This window comes from Nylanderia fulva, unplaced genomic scaffold, assembly GCF_048542155.1.
Source record: "Nylanderia fulva isolate GAGA-0341 unplaced genomic scaffold, ASM4854215v1 Scaffold66, whole genome shotgun sequence".
Classification (NCBI taxonomy): domain Eukaryota; kingdom Metazoa; phylum Arthropoda; class Insecta; order Hymenoptera; family Formicidae; genus Nylanderia; species Nylanderia fulva.
In genome coordinates this window covers 694,512-712,501 of record NW_028190764.1, presented here as the reverse complement: position 1 = coordinate 712,501, position 17,990 = coordinate 694,512, and the positions used below count along the sequence as shown (strand labels likewise).

At 36.8% G+C, this 17,990-nt stretch overlaps 5 protein-coding genes across 6 annotated transcripts; 2 read left to right on the top strand and 3 right to left on the bottom strand.

The window, feature by feature from the left end:
* Positions 1-1,068: 1,068 nt before the first annotated feature.
* On the bottom strand, positions 1,069-1,733 carry LOC146720595 (protein GVQW3-like). Its single transcript, XM_085488240.1, has 2 exons — positions 1,680-1,733; positions 1,069-1,589 (listed from the first exon to the last, which is right to left on the bottom strand). Exons 1-2 carry the CDS (start codon positions 1,719-1,721, stop codon positions 1,347-1,349), a joined length of 285 nt encoding a protein of 94 aa, XP_085344366.1. The 5' UTR covers positions 1,722-1,733; the 3' UTR covers positions 1,069-1,346.
* Positions 1,734-8,393: 6,660 nt separating this feature from the next.
* On the top strand, positions 8,394-10,104 carry Ufc1 (Ubiquitin-fold modifier conjugating enzyme 1). The gene is made up of 4 exons (XM_029306452.2): positions 8,394-8,894; positions 9,097-9,228; positions 9,512-9,679; positions 9,844-10,104. Exons 1-4 carry the CDS (start codon positions 8,772-8,774, stop codon positions 9,925-9,927), a joined length of 507 nt encoding a protein of 168 aa, XP_029162285.1. The 5' UTR covers positions 8,394-8,771; the 3' UTR covers positions 9,928-10,104.
* On the bottom strand, positions 9,969-11,532 carry LOC114933879 (arginine-hydroxylase NDUFAF5, mitochondrial). Its single transcript, XM_029306449.2, has 3 exons — positions 10,761-11,532; positions 10,481-10,665; positions 9,969-10,381 (listed from the first exon to the last, which is right to left on the bottom strand). Exons 1-3 carry the CDS (start codon positions 11,354-11,356, stop codon positions 10,095-10,097), a joined length of 1,068 nt encoding a protein of 355 aa, XP_029162282.1. The 5' UTR covers positions 11,357-11,532; the 3' UTR covers positions 9,969-10,094.
* A 44-nt stretch (positions 11,533-11,576) lies between these two features.
* Positions 11,577-13,685, top strand: RpL7A (ribosomal protein L7A). Of its 2 annotated transcripts, none has more exons than XM_029306451.2 (6): positions 11,577-11,706; positions 12,238-12,352; positions 12,443-12,592; positions 12,689-12,909; positions 13,132-13,254; positions 13,458-13,685. In XM_029306451.2, exons 1-6 carry the CDS (start codon positions 11,692-11,694, stop codon positions 13,638-13,640), a joined length of 807 nt encoding a protein of 268 aa, XP_029162284.1. In that variant the 5' UTR covers positions 11,577-11,691; the 3' UTR covers positions 13,641-13,685. The 2 variants fall into 2 exon arrangements, with proteins under 2 accessions (XP_029162284.1, XP_029162283.1); XM_029306450.2 differs by having other exon boundaries at positions 11,577-11,733.
* Positions 13,492-17,810, bottom strand: Vps53 (vacuolar protein sorting 53). Its single transcript, XM_029306447.2, has 13 exons — positions 17,582-17,810; positions 16,864-17,264; positions 16,658-16,778; positions 16,446-16,582; positions 15,907-16,336; positions 15,472-15,818; positions 15,234-15,389; positions 15,020-15,145; positions 14,871-14,949; positions 14,572-14,720; positions 14,335-14,500; positions 14,082-14,228; positions 13,492-14,004 (listed from the first exon to the last, which is right to left on the bottom strand). Exons 1-13 carry the CDS (start codon positions 17,666-17,668, stop codon positions 13,846-13,848), a joined length of 2,505 nt encoding a protein of 834 aa, XP_029162280.2. The 5' UTR covers positions 17,669-17,810; the 3' UTR covers positions 13,492-13,845.
* Between the last annotated feature and the right edge of the window lie 180 nt (positions 17,811-17,990).

Here is a 17,990-nt window from a genome sequence, read left to right as displayed (position 1 = left end):
TGCCGACCCTTAAATCTTGTATAGGGTGCCCACATGGGCATGCTGGGGAAGAAACAATGTCTTTTTCCCAAAGATGTTCGTTTGTACAGGTATGGTGAGATCTAATTCTCGATATGAAAGTTATGATGGGTCTAGTGAGCCCTTCTTTAGTAGATGAGTACCATGGAGGTGAAAAGGTTAATTCTTTAAATTTAAAGTATCTTGCTCCTTTATAGACGCTCTCTCGTATGAAAATCTCGGAGGCCCTGCTCGTGGATATTTTTTGAACTTAGAGTATAGATTGAAATATACACATTTGCATTGGTTTAAGGGATCTTGTATGTGGAGTGACTCCTTAGCCAGTTTATCAGCACATTCGTTGTTTATAATTCCTCTGTGACTGGGAATCCAGATGATTTTTATATCTGCTCCTTTTTGATGGTTAAATAAAGATTGTTTAATACGCATTATTCATGGGTGTATTTTGCCCCCTGTGACAGGATCTTGCAAGCATGTCAGCACACGCAAGTGAGTCAAAAAAAATTGCGGTTTTATTAACATTATATTTTATAGCAATATCAATTGCCATGTTTATAGCTAAGACTTCTGCTTCAAATATGGATCAGTAGTCATTAATTCTACATTTATAGTTAAAGTTAAGTTCTGGTGAGTGCACGGTGTAACCCACTTTGTTGTCCTGATCTGATCTTGAACCATCTGTATAAAAGGAGGCCTCGAATTGGAGATCAGTGAGGATTTGTTGAAAAGCACAGGAAATTTGTATATTGGTATCTGAGAAAGTTTGAAATCATTGTCGGTATCAATATGCCCAGCAAACACAATATATAAATGTTATATACTCAAGCATGTTACATGTAACGTATATGTTAGTTGTAATTTCCCACTCATAGATGTAACATTTTTTAATATTACATATATTACATTGTAGTTATATTGTCATTATATCCCAAGATAGCACTGACTTATCAATACATCAATGTGCTATTTGGTATATAATTACAATATAACTACAATGTAATATACATGGTTTGTCCGGAAAATAAGTGTACTGAGCTCGGGAAAAAAATTTATTGTACTTTTCCATACTTTAAGCTAATATTCCTCAAAATAGGACCCTTGTGAATCGATACACTTGTCCCAGCGGCGTTCCCATTCCTGGAACGCTCTCGCGAAGGCATCATCGGGGACCTCTCGAAGACACGTCGTCACGGCCTCTTTGACGGCGTCCAAAGTCCCGTAACGCGTTCCTTTCAAACTCCTCTTTATCTTGGGGAACAGAAAGAAGTCCGGTGGTGCCAAGTCCGGGCTGTAGGGCGGGTGCGGCAGCGTTACCACGCCGTGCTTGGTCAAGAACTCCGACACGACAAGCGCGGTGTGAGACGCATGCCTAATTGGTCCCTAATAATCTCGTGCACTATTGTTTTTGGCATATTACACTCCTCTGCTATCATCCGAACACTAAGACGACGATCAGAGTTCAGTTTATCGCGAATTTTTTGCACATTTTCGTCGGTGAGTGTCGTTGATGGGCGTCCAGGCCGTGGTTCGTCGTCGACCTCTTCTCTGCCCTCCACGAACATCTTGTGCCACTGAAAGATCATGTTTCTGGACATGGCTGACTCCCCGTAAGCCTGGTTAATCATACCGACAGTTTCGGTAGGCGATTTCCCAAGCTTTACCGCAAATTTGATGGAATAACGCTGCTCCAAAAACTTCGGCATCGCGTTCCGTGACGTGGGTCGACTTATGTTTATATAAATTATAAATTAAAAACATATCAAAAATGTAATACATATTAATAAAATGCAAATACATATAGAAAATTAATTATAAAATGTCATCTTAAAATAGTTTTTATTTTTGTTCTTTATTTACATATGCATACATATAAAAATAAAAATAATATGATAGCCTTTTTGCTGACATTATCTCTCAATATTTGCATCCGTGTGCTCACGTATTAGTGTTTGTACCTACATGGACGCTACTACATATGCGATGTAAGAGAGACAAAGATGGAATGATGCTCTCTCCTTGTCAAGCAGTCAGCATGTTACCACAGAAATTTCCCCTGCTCCTTATGAATCTAGTGAGAATCTTATCGTCCAGATATTTCATAAAATAAGTGACATAACTTCGTGAATTTTTTTTTAATATATTCTTTATATAATAAAGCAGTCCTCTAAAAGGCCGGATTTTACATTTTCGCTCTTAAAAATTTATAATAAATAAAATACGGACTCGCGGCTAACCCAACCTTACCCGTTCCTTCCCTCAGGGGCACTACAGACTCATCCCTGTAGTGTACGGGTGTCGCAATCCCGAGGTACCCGAGCTGGAGTGTGTGGTGACGGATGAATGGGGTGTGATGGGCGTGCAGGCCCTAAAAAGGACTTGTCCACTGCACTAGGTGAAGGAAAACACCGAAGATAACACCCGGGGGGGAGGCCCCGTTAGCCAGGCAAGGCAACCTCCTAAGGGGAAGGAAAACCCCTGACAGAAAAAACCAATTTCTTTTTTCAGAAAATGAGCAGTACGAAGAAAGAAGAGAACGTCCCGGGTTCGGGTACCGGGAACCGGCGTGGGGGGGGTGTAGGCCTGGCTCCCCCCATGTCGTCATCGAGCGACAGGTCGTCCATGGATTTGCCGGCTGGGTCTGTGGATTGGACTACGACAGTGCCGAGGAACAAGCTGGAGGACGAGGTTGATGACCAGCTAATTAAGCTGGCCATAGCCTGGGAGGACTTGGGCGTGGGTACTGATCCGAGGGATCTCGCGATCGACATCCATCGAGTCCTTCTAGACGGGAAGGTGCGTGCGCTCCGGCATCGCTTTGGCTTGTACGCGACTTTGTGCGGGTATATTCGGCCCTTCTTAAGGAAGTGCTCGCGTGGGGCCACGGAGTTCTGCTGCCAACACGAGTGTGTGGGGCAGTATGACTCCGCTGAACTCAGTGATACGGACTCTGTGGAGTGTGGTTTGGATGAGTCGTCGAGCGACTCCTCGCAGCTCCTCCCCTCTCCTGAAAAGTTGAGGGGAAATAGTAGTAATGAGGAGATGGAGGTCGGTGAACCGTCCTTCGTTACGATCTCGTCACCGAGCTCCCCCGAAGCCAAGGTGGGCAGACGGGATAGAGACGATTCGTGGGTTCCGGATGACATGAGGCTGATCACTGGCAGAAAGCAGTATCCACGGAAGGCAGCGCAGGGTGGGTCTGCCAAGCGCAAAAGAGGACGACCGATTAAAACGGGTGAGTACTCGAACCTTGCCCAGGAGAGGGAGCGCCTTAATGCCGCTGAAAGAGAGGCATTAAGGCTTGAGTACGCGCGAAGGGTGCTGGACCCTTCTTTTGGTCCAACCCTTTCTGCTGTGGGTTCGGAGAACGCATCCACAGATGCGATGTTCGCTAAGGAGCTCCAGAGTATAACCACTCTGGAGCTCCGGCGATTAGGAGAGACCTTCGTCACACAAGTGGAGAGGGTGGCTGGGCAGCCGGGCCTTGTGGAGTGCATGGCTGAGACGCTCCGAGCCTCCTCGAGGAAGCTGGGTGGCGTTATTAACGAAGTAGTTAGTCGCACATCCACTGTCGACCCAAAAACGGATGCGCTGAGAAGCGAGAACCAGGGCCTTAGGGGTCAGATTTCGGCTCTGGAAAGGGAGGTCGATCGTTTGTCCGGGGAGCTTAGCTTCATGCGCTCAGTGCTCCCGGAATTTGATGATTTCTTGGTTGGAAAAAAGAGGGCGGGAAAGAGGCCCCTACCATCTTCCTCGGAGGGGTCTCCGCAGAGTGCGTTGGCGATCTTGACGGCTCCTATGGTGGAAGATCGCCCAATTATGGAGTCCGACTTGTCGTCCCTTCTTGATCGTCGCTTCGGTGACTTGAGGGACGACATGTCGGTTGCTGTTAGGGCTGCCGTTAGGGCGGAACTCGCGGGGCGGGCTGGGGCCTCCTCCTCTTTGGAGGAGGTGGTTCCCATGCGTGAGCCGCCCGTGAAGAGTAGTGGTGGCGCTATTGCGTCTAGGGTCTGCCCCTTGCCTAGGGGCTCTGTCGCCTCCGCCTCGGTGGAGGTTTTGGCGGATGCCTCTGTCCATGGGGTGGTCAAAGGGGGTAAACGTCGTCGCGGTCGCGGAAAAGGACGGCAAATTGTGAGGGTGAAGGGACTGTCCTTGGGTGCCCCCTCTATGGAGGGTAGGGGGACTCAAAACTCCCTTTCTTCTGGGAGGAAAAAGATAAAGAGAAGCCGTATTCCCCCCCCCTCTTCTTCGTCGGTGATTTCACTGACGGTTGGGGGGATGAAGAAGGATAGAGAAAGGACTTATGCCTCGGTTCTGTCCGAGGCTAAGTCCAAAATTGATATTAAGGCGATGGAAATTAGCTCCATGCGCATGCGCAGAGGAGCTACGGGCAGCATTTTGTTGACTCTCCCGGGTCGTGACTCAGCCTTGAAGGCGGATGCACTTGCCTCAAGGCTTAGAGAGGTGCTCCCTCTTTCAGGGGGGGTTAGAGTTGGTCGTCCTTCCCGGATGGAGGACGTTCGGTTGAGGGGTCAGATGTTCTCTGTTAGGAAATCTGAGATCTTGGAAGAAGTTGCCCTAGTTGGGGGTTGCGAGGTCGAGGACCTTAGGCCTGGAGAGATCCGACTGTTTCCAAAGTCGTGCGTAGGGACAATTTGGATACGCTGCCCCGCTGGAGTGGCGCGTAGGCTTGTGGCGGCGAAGAGGTTGTCGATTGGGGGGGGCTGGGCGACGTTGGATGTTATCCATCTGGCTCGTCGCCCCCTTCAGTGTTATCGGTGCCATGACTTTGGCCATACGGCCAATTGTTGTGGCGCTGAGGTGGATCGCAGCAGCCTCTGTTATAGGTGCGGTGGCCCGGGGCATAAGGCAGTCAGTTGCGTGGCGTCGCCCCGTTGCCATTCATGCGCGTCGAGGGGGAAGCCTGCTGGGCATAGAGTCGGGTCAGCGTCTTGCGCTCGAGTTCGTGTGCCTCCTAAGAGGAGCGGGGGGGGGCACTCTTGCTGCTGAGCGCGCGCAGTCTCCGGGGCGCCCCGATGGGGGGCCTGCGAGCCCGGAGTGGACGAGGGTGGACTGTGGCCGGGGGCGGGGGAAGTCGCGGAGAGGCGGCTCCCCCGTGCCGGGCTGCAGTTCTGCCCCCGATGTTTAGTGTCGGTTTTGTCCTTTGTTGTCGTAGTGAGTAGCGGTGGGTGCGAGGAGTTCTGGGGAGGTTGCCGAAAGGTGACTCCGTGGTCTCCCTGCCCCGCCAGGTTTATGTTGTAGGTTGCGGCGATGGGTGATGGAGCGCCGGGGAGGTTGCCGAGAGGTGACTCTGCGGCCTCTTCACCCGCGCCAAGTTTATGTAAGTCTTTGTTTTGTTTGCCTTTCGTTCATAGGTGGGGGTAACAACCCTCCCACCTTTATTGTGGTCGGCAATAGTGCCTCAATGTTGGCTCCTAGAGGGCTGGGCCTGCGGCCCTTACTTGGTTTATGTTGTGGACGTGTATATGTTTGTCCACGTATAGTTGGTGACGTCTTGTGACGTTAAGTGTGGGGTGGACGGCTGCGGCCGTCTCACTGACCGGGTTGGCAGAGAGAGGGGTGGGGGCCCCGCTCTCATTGCACGTCGACCCTGGGAAGTCCGGGGGGAGCTAGTAGCCCGGCTCCCCTCGATGCCCTTTCGGGGCAAGGGATGTCCTCTCCGGGGGGATACCTGTAGTATCCTCTCGGGGGATGTGTCCTTCCTAAAGGACGCCGGTCGGGTGTCCACCGTGAAGTTATGCTAACGCGGTTCCGCGGTGGACAATACCCATACGACCAGGGGCTTCAGTCAGGTTTTAGGTCGGTCCCCCGCCCGATAGTCCCTCGGGATACTACGGGCGGGAATCCACCACAAAGCCTCCTGACCCTCCCTCAGGGGTCAGGACGGCGAAGTTTGGTTTAGGCAAATTTCCTGACTATAAAAAAAAAAAAAAAAAAAAAAAAACCTTACCCGTTCCTAGCTGTGCATTCCCCCAAGTTTATTAAAAATTTTTATTTTTATCTTTTTTTCATAAAATAGCTCTTTAGAGGACTACAAATGAGCTTACTGATTAAGAATATCCTAAATTTAATAAGATTCATTCAATATTTTCGCTAATATCTGGAAAATAAGAATCCGTAATTCCCGGCCGGCCGATAGGCGTCTCCACCATGTCGCCTGCCGACCCTTAAGACAAGTTGGTCAAGTTTTAATGAAATACAGTTGGCAGTATTGATACACGATATAAATGATATCAGAAAGGTTTCTCTTTGATGATATGTATCACATGTATGTAACATTATCTATACACTTAAGGGTCGGCAGGCGACATGGTGGAGACGCCTATCGGCCGGCCGGGAATTACGGATTCTTATTTTCCAGATATTAGCGAAAATATTGAATGAATCTTATTAAATTTAGGATATTCTTAATCAGTAAGCTCATTTGTAGTCCTCTAAAGAGCTATTTTATGAAAAAAAGATAAAAATAAAAATTTTTAATAAACTTGGGGGAATGCACAGCTAGGAACGGGTAAGGTTGGGTTAGCCGCGAGTCCGTATTTTATTTATTATAAATTTTTAAGAGCGAAAATGTAAAATCCGGCCTTTTAGAGGACTGCTTTATTATATAAAGAATATATTAAAAAAAAATTCACGAAGTTATGTCACTTATTTTATGAAATATCTGGACGATAAGATTCTCACTAGATTCATAAGGAGCAGGGGAAATTTCTGTGGTAACATGCTGACTGCTTGACAAGGAGAGAGCATCATTCCATCTTTGTCTCTCTTACATCGCATATGTAGTAGCGTCCATGTAGGTACAAACACTAATACGTGAGCACACGGATGCAAATATTGAGAGATAATGTCAGCAAAAAGGCTATCATATTATTTTTATTTTTTTGTATATGTATGCATATGTAAATAAAGAACAAAAATAAAAACTATTTTAAGATGACATTTTATAATTAATTTTCTATATGTATTTGCATTTTATTAATATGTATTACATTTTTGATATGTTTTTAATTTATAATTTATATAAACATAAGTATGAAATAAAAATTGAAATAGTTCTGAAAATAAGTATATTAATGATAAAATTATTCAAAACAATAAAAAAATTAAATTTAATATTTTTTAGTGTTTGTACCTACATGGACGCTACTACATATGCGATGTAAGAGAGACAAAGATGGAATGATGCTCTCTCCTTGTCAAGCAGTATTAAAAGCCATATTAATAGCTCTAGCTTCATTCAATTAATAATCCAATATAATAATCAACAATTATTTTTATATAATATATAGTATTTTTAAATATTTTTAAATATTTAAAAATATTTTTTTTAAGATTAATTGAGGAAAAGAATATTTTAAATATAAAAAAATATTTTAAATATTCTTTTTCAATTAATTTTTAAAACAAATTTTTAAAAATATTTTTATATATTCAAATATTTATTATATTATATAAAAATTATTGTGAATTATACTCATTGGAGTAATAATTATTGATTAAAGCTTGTTATGGCACAAACTGAACATCTTGTACATTGTCTGTATAATATTTTACTTATTTATAAAATGTTTTTTATAAATAAATGAAATATTATATATATATAATATATAAGATTATAATATATAAGATTATTGATGTTACATTGTATAACTCTCATTTCTTTCTCTCTGCTACATAAGTACTTATGACGTGAAAGAACTTACGAGTAACGTATGATGGCTCAATGCAAGAATATTTAATCACGTAAAAAACTTGAGTTCAAATATATCAATATCAATTTTTTTATAATATATTGGAATATAGAAAATCATAGAAATATATTTTTTATATAGGCGATAAACTTAAAAATTTGATATTGAAAATATTTTAATCATTTTACAACTACACATACTATAAATATATAAATGCAAAATAATTCCGTAAATAAATTTCAAGTAATAAATCAATTGCACACATGCACACAGCTGGTATGTAGATTTTTATTAAATTTATTTTCTGAATTATTTTACACTTATATATAGTGTATGTAGTAAAAATATTTTCAATATATTAAAAAATTTTTAAATCGCCGAAATATATTTTTTTATCATTTTTCTATATTCTAATATATATATATATATATTATAAAAAAATTGATATTGATATATTTGAACTCTAATTTATATACTGGATGATATACTGAACATCCTTGCATTGATTATACATTACTCAACGTTCTTTCACGTTATAAGTATTTGGAGCAAATTATACAATAGCATCAATAATCAAAAAGAAATCAAGAATATAATCAACATATCCCTTATATAATATATATATATATATATATATATATATATATATATTTATATATAAATAATATATCCACATATGTGCATAAGCATATATAAAATTTACAAAAATGGGTGCTTATTAGTCTTGCTACGTTACTGCTTTCTGCTACGGAAGGCCAGAAAGCATTTTTAGGCGGCATCTCGCGTATACCGGCACGGTAGAGGAACAAGGAGAACACGTGATTATCGGTCCTTGTCTCTCTTACGTGCGTCCGCGTGAGCGATGCAGTTGTGTATGTACGTGTACAGACATACACCACTACATAAAACCCGAGAATTGGTTTCTCGGCGTTGGCAACACTGAAACCGGAGTTTCGCGTTGTCACCGCACGAGGTCTCCAATATCAATTCGGAGTTTGCCTGGGTGTACTGCCGACCCTTAATGTAAATTAATTTGTCGAGATGGTGGATGAATCAACGAAGAAAACTTTAAGTAACATTCCATTATTGCAAACAAGAGCCAGTCCCAGAGATAAAGATTTATGGGTGCAAAGACTGAAGGAAGAATATCAAGCTCTAATTAAGGTAAAGAATTTTTCTTTTTCAAGATTGTAAATGTCATTTCCATATGGTCTGTTTCAGTATATAGATATTAAAAATATGTATAAAAAATTAATTTTCATTATTAGCCAAGTTGTGAAGAAGCAGAACATTCTTATCATGGAAATATTTTGTGCAATTTAAATATTATTGACATTTAGATTTAACTGTGTATAACTGATTACAGTATGTCAAAAATAATAAAGAAGCAGACAATGATTGGTTTCGACTGGAATCAAATAAAGAAGGTACCAAGTGGTTTGGCAAATGCTGGTATATTCAGAATTTCCTGAAATATGAATTTGAAATAGAATTTGATGTAAGTAATTTTTTAAACGTACAGTTATTCTATTTAAAATAAAAGTTTTACCTAATGTAAAGTTCTATTTATAAATAACATTTTATAAGTTTCAAATCCCAGATAAATCTCACTTTTGTCTTTAACACGAATGTTGAAGAAAAACAGAAGTGAGATTTATCTGAGTTTTGATGTAAATGAAAAGCAACTATATATTCACACTTATAAAATTACTAAAATTATTCGAAAATTGTTGAAATTTTAATACACTAAACTTATTTAGTAATATATTTTTCTTTCCTAGATTCCTGTCACATATCCCACAACAGCGCCTGAAATTGCTTTACCAGAATTAGATGGCAAAACAGCAAAAATGTACAGAGGAGGTAAGATTTGCCTCACTGAACATTTCAAGCCATTGTGGGCTCGCAATGTACCCAAATTTGGCATTGCTCATGCAATGGCTCTTGGTGTAAGTTCAATTAAATATATTTAATAATTTAATGATTTAATAAAAAAACTAAAACAAAAGCACATTAAATGTATTATAAAAATTAAAAAATTTAAAATTAAAAATTTTTATATTTAAATAGCCTTGTACAAATAAGATGTGAAGATTTTAAGTTCATTTTTCAGTTAGGACCATGGTTGGCAGTTGAGATTCCAGAACTTATAGAAAGAGGTGTTGTAGTTCATAAGGAAAGTGAAAAGAAATCGTGAATATTATACATAAATAGTGGCAGAATAAATGCAAATATTGGTAAATAATAAATTTTTTATGCCTATTATTTAGAAGAGAATTTTTATAATACATATAATACATAAGATTTTACACATGGTACATATTAGAGTATTTATATTCGTTAATTAATAAAGACTAATATGTGCTATTTTTCATCATCTAGTTTTATTTTTTTGCTGCTTTTAATGACTTCGTTAAGCCTATACAAGTCCTTGAGTGACACTTCTCCTGTACCCCTTTCAAGAGGCTTTGGTTGAGATGCATCTGGTTTCCATCCTAACATATAAATTATTTGAAACGTTGCAGGAACGAACACGGTGTTATCTTCTTTCGTCTTTCCATATAGTTCTTTATATATGGATGCTGCTGCAATCAATGTATCTCTTGGTAAGTGCAAGTTACGATTCCTGGCTGCATTATTTTCAGCCATTCCTAAAAAAGTGAAAATTTTTTATGTAAAATATAAAATTTTCTTACTCTTAAATAATACTTATTTAATTATAATAGCTTTTTTATAATATAATAACTCACCTTTTAAGTCCCACATAAGTTCAAACATATTTGGATAACCAATGACTATTTCATCAGTGTCAATAGTCAACATTGTGAAATTCGCTCTCGTTAATAGAGATCCAATGTCTCGAATTTCTACAAAAGGTGAAATATGCGGCGAAATCCCACCGTTTCTCTCGAGTTCAGCTAATTGCAAGGAACTTCTGTATTATCAAAATTAATGACAAAAAAATAAATGCAAGTAGACGCAAGATACTCCAAAATCCTCAATATATAATCCTCGCATTTTTACCTTTACCTCAACTCGTAAAGAGTATCGCCACCGAATACAGCCGCCAGAAAGACTCCGTCATTTTTTAGACTGCTATTGATACGTCGAAAACATCCTGGAAGATCATTGATCCAGTGAAGACTCAGGGAACTGATCACCATGTCGAAGCTGTCAGGTGCGAAGGAGAGATTCTCCTCATCGATGACCTCCTTCTTCACTCTCACTCCTTTTGTAGTATCGGCTTGCTGCAAGAAACTTGAACTCATCTCAGCCAACACCAATTCATCCACAGACTCCTCCAGGATTCGCTTGGATAAGTGACCACGACCGCATCCCAGATCGAGGACCCTGCCGAACTTCCGCTTGATGTCGAATATCCGATCGGACAGCCTGTCACTCACCTCATCCTTGAGGTAATCGTACAGGTGAACATCGACGTTCCTCGCAGCGCGTTCGCGCTGCAGCAGCTTCGTCCTCCTGTCAAACACGTTCATCGGACTGTCAGGCGGCAATGAGGACATTGACGCATTATTACATCTGGGATTTGACAAGTTTAACTTGTCATGTATCAGACAACTACGTAACGTTCTATTTGTTCCACGACACAGAATTTTCGATGTCATTTTTGCAAATGTAAAATCACCAATTTATTTTTCTCTCTCGTCAATGACTATTACAATTTTACAAATATCTATTATTGACGATAGAAAAGTATTTATTAGGATTAGAACGGATCGAGGTTAGAACTTATTTATTGCTTGATCAAAGTATTCCATGAGTTGACTCTCTTGTGATCTTCGTGATCAATGACATAAATGTCAAAATGGCGCTCTTGGTGGCGCCACTGTTCGCGTAATTTCTTTTACCTCGTCGGCGTGCTTCACGTTGTGTTTGGTGAAGTGCCACATTTTACATCCAGCAGGATTTCAAGAAATCCTACCGATATTTAAGCAGAAAGATGGTACAGAAGAAGGTAAAATCATCAAGCTATCGCGCACAAGTAATATTTTCATCAAATAGCATTACCAATAAATAATATCGACGTTCAAATTTTCTGCATGTTCCTCTTTAGTCCATAACATAAAAATATATTTTTGTTGCATACTGATCTGTTTTTATTATTATTTATAGTTTAATTATCGTAAATCAATATTTCTCAATATGTAATAAATATCGAATAATTGGTTCATTAACTTTAATAATTTATAACCTTATTTTATAATGCGAGAAAAATAATCTCGGATTTGCCATGACGAGAAGTGAATGGCATTCAACCAGACGCGAAACATGGTTCTTGTTATTACATTAAATTCTCTATCAATTGAAAGAGATGATTAAGTTGAATTTTTAAAAAATATTTTTTTTTGTATAAAAATGGCAATAATAACATATACATAGCATTTTTATCTAATTACATATTTTATTAAAATTGTTCGCTTATGATTTTATCGCGAAAATTTTATTAATTATATCTTAATATGTTACTTTCCTTCTTCAAATGCAGCCAAAGAAGAAGGTAGGGAAGAAGGTAGCTGCCGCTCCATTGGCAGTTAAGAAAGTTGAGCCAAAAAAGGTGACCAACCCCCTTTTTGAAAAACGAACACGCAATTTTGGCATTGGTAAATATAAAACTAATCAAAATAATTTGATTAGTTTTTTTTTAATAGCTTAATAATAATCTGAAGTGACAAAATTTTATTAAATTTTAGGGCAGGACATTCAGCCGGCACGTGATCTGAGCCGCTTTGTAAGATGGCCCAAGTATATTCGTATCCAGCGTCAAAGGGCTGTGTTGCAAAAGAGATTGAAAGTACCACCAACAATCAATCAATTTACGCAAACATTAGACAAGCAAACAGGTAATTTTTATAAATCTATATTTTATGTAATATTGTTATAAAGATTTATGTGTGTGTATGTATATATATATGAAACAATATATTTTTGTATTGTAGCTACACAGTTGTTCAAGGTATTGGAAAAGTATCGACCTGAATCAGCAGCCATGAAAAAGGCAAGATTGAAGGCAAGAGCTGAACAAAAAATTGCGAAAAAAGAAGACACGCCGACAAAACGACCAAATGTCATTCGCTATGGAACCAACACAGTGACCACATTAGTTGAACAAAAGAAGGCCCAGCTGGTTGTTATTGCGCATGATGTTGATCCTATTGAGGTCAGAATTTATTTATATCACATTTTATTTAACCATTTCATCTGCTTAACTTAAACTAACTGTGATGAAAGATTTCTTCAACTGAGGAGTAAAAATATAATTTTTCTTCGTAGGATGAAAAATGACATCTGAGTTATATTTTTTTATTGGCACTTATATAAAAAATGATATGTAATTATAATACTAACATAATTAATTTTTTTATTTTACATAATTTTACAGATTGTTTTATTCCTGCCTGCTTTGTGTCGTAAAATGGGTGTTCCATACTGTATCATCAAGGGTAAAGCACGCTTGGGACGTCTGGTTAGGCGTAAGACCTGCACTTCAGTTGCTCTGACACAGGTATGTAAACTATATTTGTTATTTTTGTATTTGAATTATTCTTGTAATTTCATCTGATTGATTTTATGATGAATACACTAAGAGCCAATCCAATGATAAATTGTGATTATTTAAATAATTCGCTGATATAGGTTTACAAAAATCGAATATATCCACTTTTATTTCGATTATGAAATATATCACATTGCTATATAATATTTTAGGTGGACTCTGGAGATAGAGCCAATTTTGCTAAGATTGTTGAAGCTATTAAGACAAACTTCAATGATCGATATGACGAAATTAGACGTCATTGGGGTGGTGGTTTGTTAGGAAGTAAATCTGCCGCGAGAATAGCAAAATTGGAAAAAGCTAAAGCAAAGGAGCTTGCTCAAAAGCAGGGTTAAAATTTTGAGCGACATTTACAAAAAATAAAGAATAAAATACAGCTATATTTATATTTATTTGATAAAGTATTCCCACACATTCACATATGTTCCCATTTTGTATAAAGGGGGGAGAGGGTTCTTTCTTATCATAACTTAAAATAAGAATTCGTATATATTAAATATGTACAATTACAATGAAAAAATATTAGAATATTTAATATTTTTAAATTCTCTTTTTGACGAGCTTTTCTAGTCTTTTAATTCTTCCAGCTTCATGTTCTGGACTATCGTGTACTACACTCTTTGTAGTGTTTGCAGTATTCGCGCTTTCGAGTTGTTTAAATTGCTCAACAAATTGAATTTGTTCAGTCTTCTTCAATCCCTAGAATATATATCAATTTCATGAAATATTTATATGTTTAAGAATATATAAATTGTAATTTTATGTGCAAAAATTACCTTCATATCTAAAATTTTTTGGAATTCTGAAGATTGCAAATCGGGTAAATGCATTCTGCATTGTTTGACAAAGTCTATAGGAGATTCAATTGAGGACATTACAATCTTTAATATCATTTCAGCATTTGCCATTCCTTTAACTACAACCTAGATGGCAAATAATAATATATATATATCTCATTACATCAAAATTAATAGATAATATACATCAATTATATAATATATATGTATTTATATTATAAATTATGATGACCTTGGTATATGTAATTGGAGCTTTTCTTTGTACTTGATAGCCTGTTGATGGAAGATCCAACAAAGCTGTTTTTAACATGTGGACATCTAATAACAATTGTTCTGCGCCAACGGCATTTAATGGTTTACATTTAAATAATTGTTGTACTAATTTTGCTATGAAAGAGCTGAAAAAAGTACATAATAGAATCTCAAAAAGAACGACACAAATTCATGTAGTGTGTAATAAATATTTTACCTGGCAAACTTCAGACAAAATTGTGTGAAATATTTTCGACAAGAAGATAGTCTATCTCGGATGGTAGGTATTGTTTGTCGAAGATGTGCTATTATGGTATTAACATAATTACTTTGATCACCTACTACTTCCACAGAACTCCATTGTACCTAAAAAAAAATAGATTTTTTAAATATTAATATTTTGTTAAGTAGATTATAATGAAATATTAATCTTAGTATTAGCAAGATATATTTGAATTATTTTACAGTGTAACTATGTCTCACTAATTAAAAATTGTACTTTTTTAAATTATCTACCTTAGTCATAGCAGTCAATGCGGATTCACAAGCTGTTTCTAAATCTTGAACTAGCAATTGGATACAGTGAGAAATTACCCTAAAAACAATTTTTAATTATTAACTCAATGAATTATGAATAATCAATTAGAAGAAGAAAAAATATATACTTATGGAAATTATCTTGTTCTTGAGCTAAAACAATTTTGTCGGAATAGCATTTATCTGTCTTCTCACGGAGCTTTCCCTCTAATTGTTGTGTCGTTTCTAAACAATATTCCGCTGTTGTTAAAATACTGAAAAGTATTATTAATATTAATTAATATTTTCATAATTTTTATTTTTCTAGATGAGAAATGAAGAATTAATAACAGATATACTTACCAGCATATACGATTTTGTTCCTCTTTGTTAAATCTGGCAATTTCTCCTTCTTTCAAAAAACTCTGGAAATTTTGTATAAAGCCTGATGTTGATAGATCTCGAAAGTCACGTGTGATGTTGCTCATGCTGGTGCCGATACCTGCATTACCTCCGATTCTATATAACAATATATAATGCTTACATATACAATACAAATTTTGTAAATTTTATATTTGTTTGTAAAATTGTTTGGACCTACTTTGGCAAATTATTCTGTAAGATTTTGATTGCATATTCTCGTAGGTATTTTTGGAAGGTCTCAGTAAGGCTTAGCATAATTAAGCCAGTGCTAAGTTGCGTACATTGCAACATACACTTCTTGTAAAACACAAATAGATCAGCACATGAACTTAAAACACTGCTCGGACCTTCAATGCCATCGAATTCTTTGGCACCTGGCGGCTGCGTTTTAGAGTCGGATACGAATTTATCCATTAGATCTGCTAAATTGCGATCTAAACTTTCTATATAGATATTCAGGTATGGTTCAAAACATCTTCCTATAAGATTTGCGAATGGAGAAGATTTCGATTTCTCAGCTTCAATCTAAATTAATAAAACATTATATACATTTTAAATAATATATACAAATGGTTGCACATATATATACATAATGTATATGTAATTTTAATACCTTCTCATTTTCTTCTTCAAAGGGATTTCTTGGAACTTGTTCAGTCGCGTCATTATTGACTATTGCACTTTTAGCATCGGTAGTTTCCAAAGTACTACCAATAAAACGTTTTGCCAACAGTGACTCGAAATTACTGGTTCTCTGAATTGCATAAAGCAACAATTTAACATCTATTTCACTACGTCTCTTGTTCATCAATTTGGTGAGATCTTCACGTGTAACATGGCAAAACTGTACAGCTATTCTCTCGGAAATCTCCCAATCTTGGGGAAAGATTGTACCAAATTTAGATTCGAAATCGAGTAAATGTTTCTTGATCCATGCGTATCTTCGATCTATTTTATCTAACCAAGCAAAATCTTGATTTTCATCAAATAAATGTGCATATTCTTGCAATTGGATGTTTACAAACCAAATAAGCAGATCTTTCCTTTTAGAAAAAAATACATAAAATATTAAATATTGTATAAATATACACATCCTGATATTGTTATCAATAATAATACTATATAAATATCATAAATATTTAACATACATACTTCACTTTAGGATCTAATACTGATAATACTAAACATCCTTCTGTTAATTGATTGAAATGCTTTGGATTTTGGCCTGAAAAAGCTTGTTTGAAATCTGCTGTGATCTGCTGAGCCAACTCAACATGAATTTGATATACCTGTTTTTAGACAAAGACAAACATGTTGAAAAGAATAATTATATTCATTAGCAAGAATATAACTTGTACTCTTACTTGATCAGATAATTGCTTCACTTGTGGTATATCCATATAGCTGTTAAAATGTTGCATTACTTCCATCACTGCTTGCAATGGTAAGATAATTTCTCCATATTGTTTCTTTTGTGTTAATACTCTAGATTGATCAAAGAAATATACAGTAGATTTATAATTCACACAATAGTATGCAAATAATATTTTTAATATCATGCAATGTATACTTTAAGGTATCAACTCCTTCTACAAGCATGTGCAAATGATTCAGCGCTGTTATTGAAGCAGTAAGATTTCTTTTAGCAAAATCCAGTTGCTTAATATCCCTTGTGATTTCCTTGACCACTTCTTCTGATTGTGCCGCCTTATCTTTTATGTCTTTTATATGGACAAATAATTGTCTTATAACTTTCTGCGCATCTTCTAATGCCGCCCTCCCATCTTGGCCTACATTTGTCTGACCACGTACGACTGACCGTATATCCTTATCAATATTATGTATTTTAAACTGCATGTCATTCACTACATCATCAATGTTTGACAAAGATTGTTCCGTAGGGAATAAAGAATTTATATAATCCACCACATTAAAATTGGATTGATCTAACGGATCGGTGCTAGGAAGGACCTAATAATAAGAAAAATAGTATTATAGAATTGTTATAAAATTGCATTTTATAGATTATTATATACATATAACTATTTATAATAAATGCCAAAGTAATTGTTCAAAAAAGAAAAAATATATGAAGAACATTTTTTTACTCGATATAAGAAATTTTATTAATATATAAAATATATATGTATATAAATATATAATTTTTTTATTAATATAATTGCGTACAAGAGATCAATATAATAATAATGAATAAATTTTGCAGGAAATTCTTATCGAAACTGATAGTAAAAAGACAATTTTGACAACTAATTGACAGTAGACCTAACCTGTTCTATCACATTCTGCACGTTTGGTGGGAATGTATATATTGTAGAACGCAATTCCTCTAAATCATCTTCCTCGTGATTTTCCATTATGCAGCAAAGGAATACGAATATACTTTATGCAAGCATTTCGTACACTTGATTTGTATATGAGAATTACAACAAGGTAAATGTGGCAGACGAGATTATTGCATGTTTACGAAAATGAGGTTTATGAATGAGATACGAGTAATCGATCACGTCACGAGATAAATCGATCGATTGCGATACGAGTTTTTTAAAAGCCATGCGGGCTTAGCGATTCCATTTTTCATAAATTTCTTATTTTTAATATTAGAATTCATATTTAATAGGCTTTAATCTTAAAAAATTGATATATGTATATATAATTTCGCATTATTTCTAATAACTA